The sequence below is a fragment of the Protopterus annectens genome, chromosome 7.part0 (assembly GCF_019279795.1).
Source record: "Protopterus annectens isolate FY-2018-M chromosome 7.part0, PAN1.0, whole genome shotgun sequence".
In the NCBI taxonomy this organism is placed as follows: Eukaryota; Metazoa; Chordata; order Ceratodontiformes; family Protopteridae; genus Protopterus; species Protopterus annectens.
Genome location: NC_056739.1, coordinates 29,771,873 through 29,772,606, shown reverse-complemented (window position 1 = coordinate 29,772,606; position 734 = coordinate 29,771,873). Strand labels below are relative to the sequence as shown.

The following is a 734-nucleotide window of genomic DNA, read 5'->3' as shown; positions in this document are numbered from 1 at the left end:
CGAGATCTAGTCTTTGTGGTACTTATGACTTTAGCCAGTATCAAAATTTTATTAATTTTATACTACCATGGAAAACGAATAAGAGGGATAAAGAATCCGGAGGAAAATCCAGAAAGTACCAAGGAAAGCAGAGCATCAAAAATGATTGTTATATTGGTTAGTTTGTATGTGTTTTTCTTTGGGATAGACAGCACCATTTGGCTTTACCAAACTACAGTCTCAAGCGAAGTTCATATTGTGATAACAGATATTCGCTTTTTTTTCTCCATATGCTATGGATCCTTTTTTCCTATTGTTATCTTAACTTTTAACAAGAAGATCCGGACTGCACTTAAATATTCTGCTAGTGGAAGTCAACAAGAAGAAAATGATATCTCGTATATAAAAGGTCACAATGAATAAAATGTATAATATTTGTATATTTAACACTGCACATCCATTTCAGTTTGTCTTTAGAGTAAACAATATGAAGAATTAAGTAAAATTAAATGCATAATATGTTTTTGAAGAGGAAGTTTCAATATAACCCTTGAGTTATTCCATACAGGTACAATAATCTGTTGTACTTATTAGTTCTAAACATAACCCGTGTTTCTGATGCTAAAAAAAGAGATGAGCTAAACCATTTCTGTGACATGAAAGGATAAGCCTTAGCTATGCCTCAGATGACCTGAGTTTGATTACCAGTTTAGACACTGTAGAAGCCTGCCACCTCAGATGACCTGAGTTTGATT

At 33.1% G+C, this 734-nt stretch overlaps 1 protein-coding gene across 1 annotated transcript in view; it reads left to right on the top strand.

Moving 5' to 3' along the window:
• The window catches only part of LOC122805780 (olfactory receptor class A-like protein 1), a 963-nt gene extending 561 nt beyond the window's left edge, over positions 1 to 402 (top strand). Inside the window, exon 1 of the mRNA XM_044076047.1 lies at positions 1 to 402. This exon is cut by the window's left edge and continues 561 nt beyond it. Within this exon, the coding sequence (XP_043931982.1) occupies positions 1 to 402 (402 nt within the window).
• Positions 403 to 734: the final 332 nt, after the last annotated feature.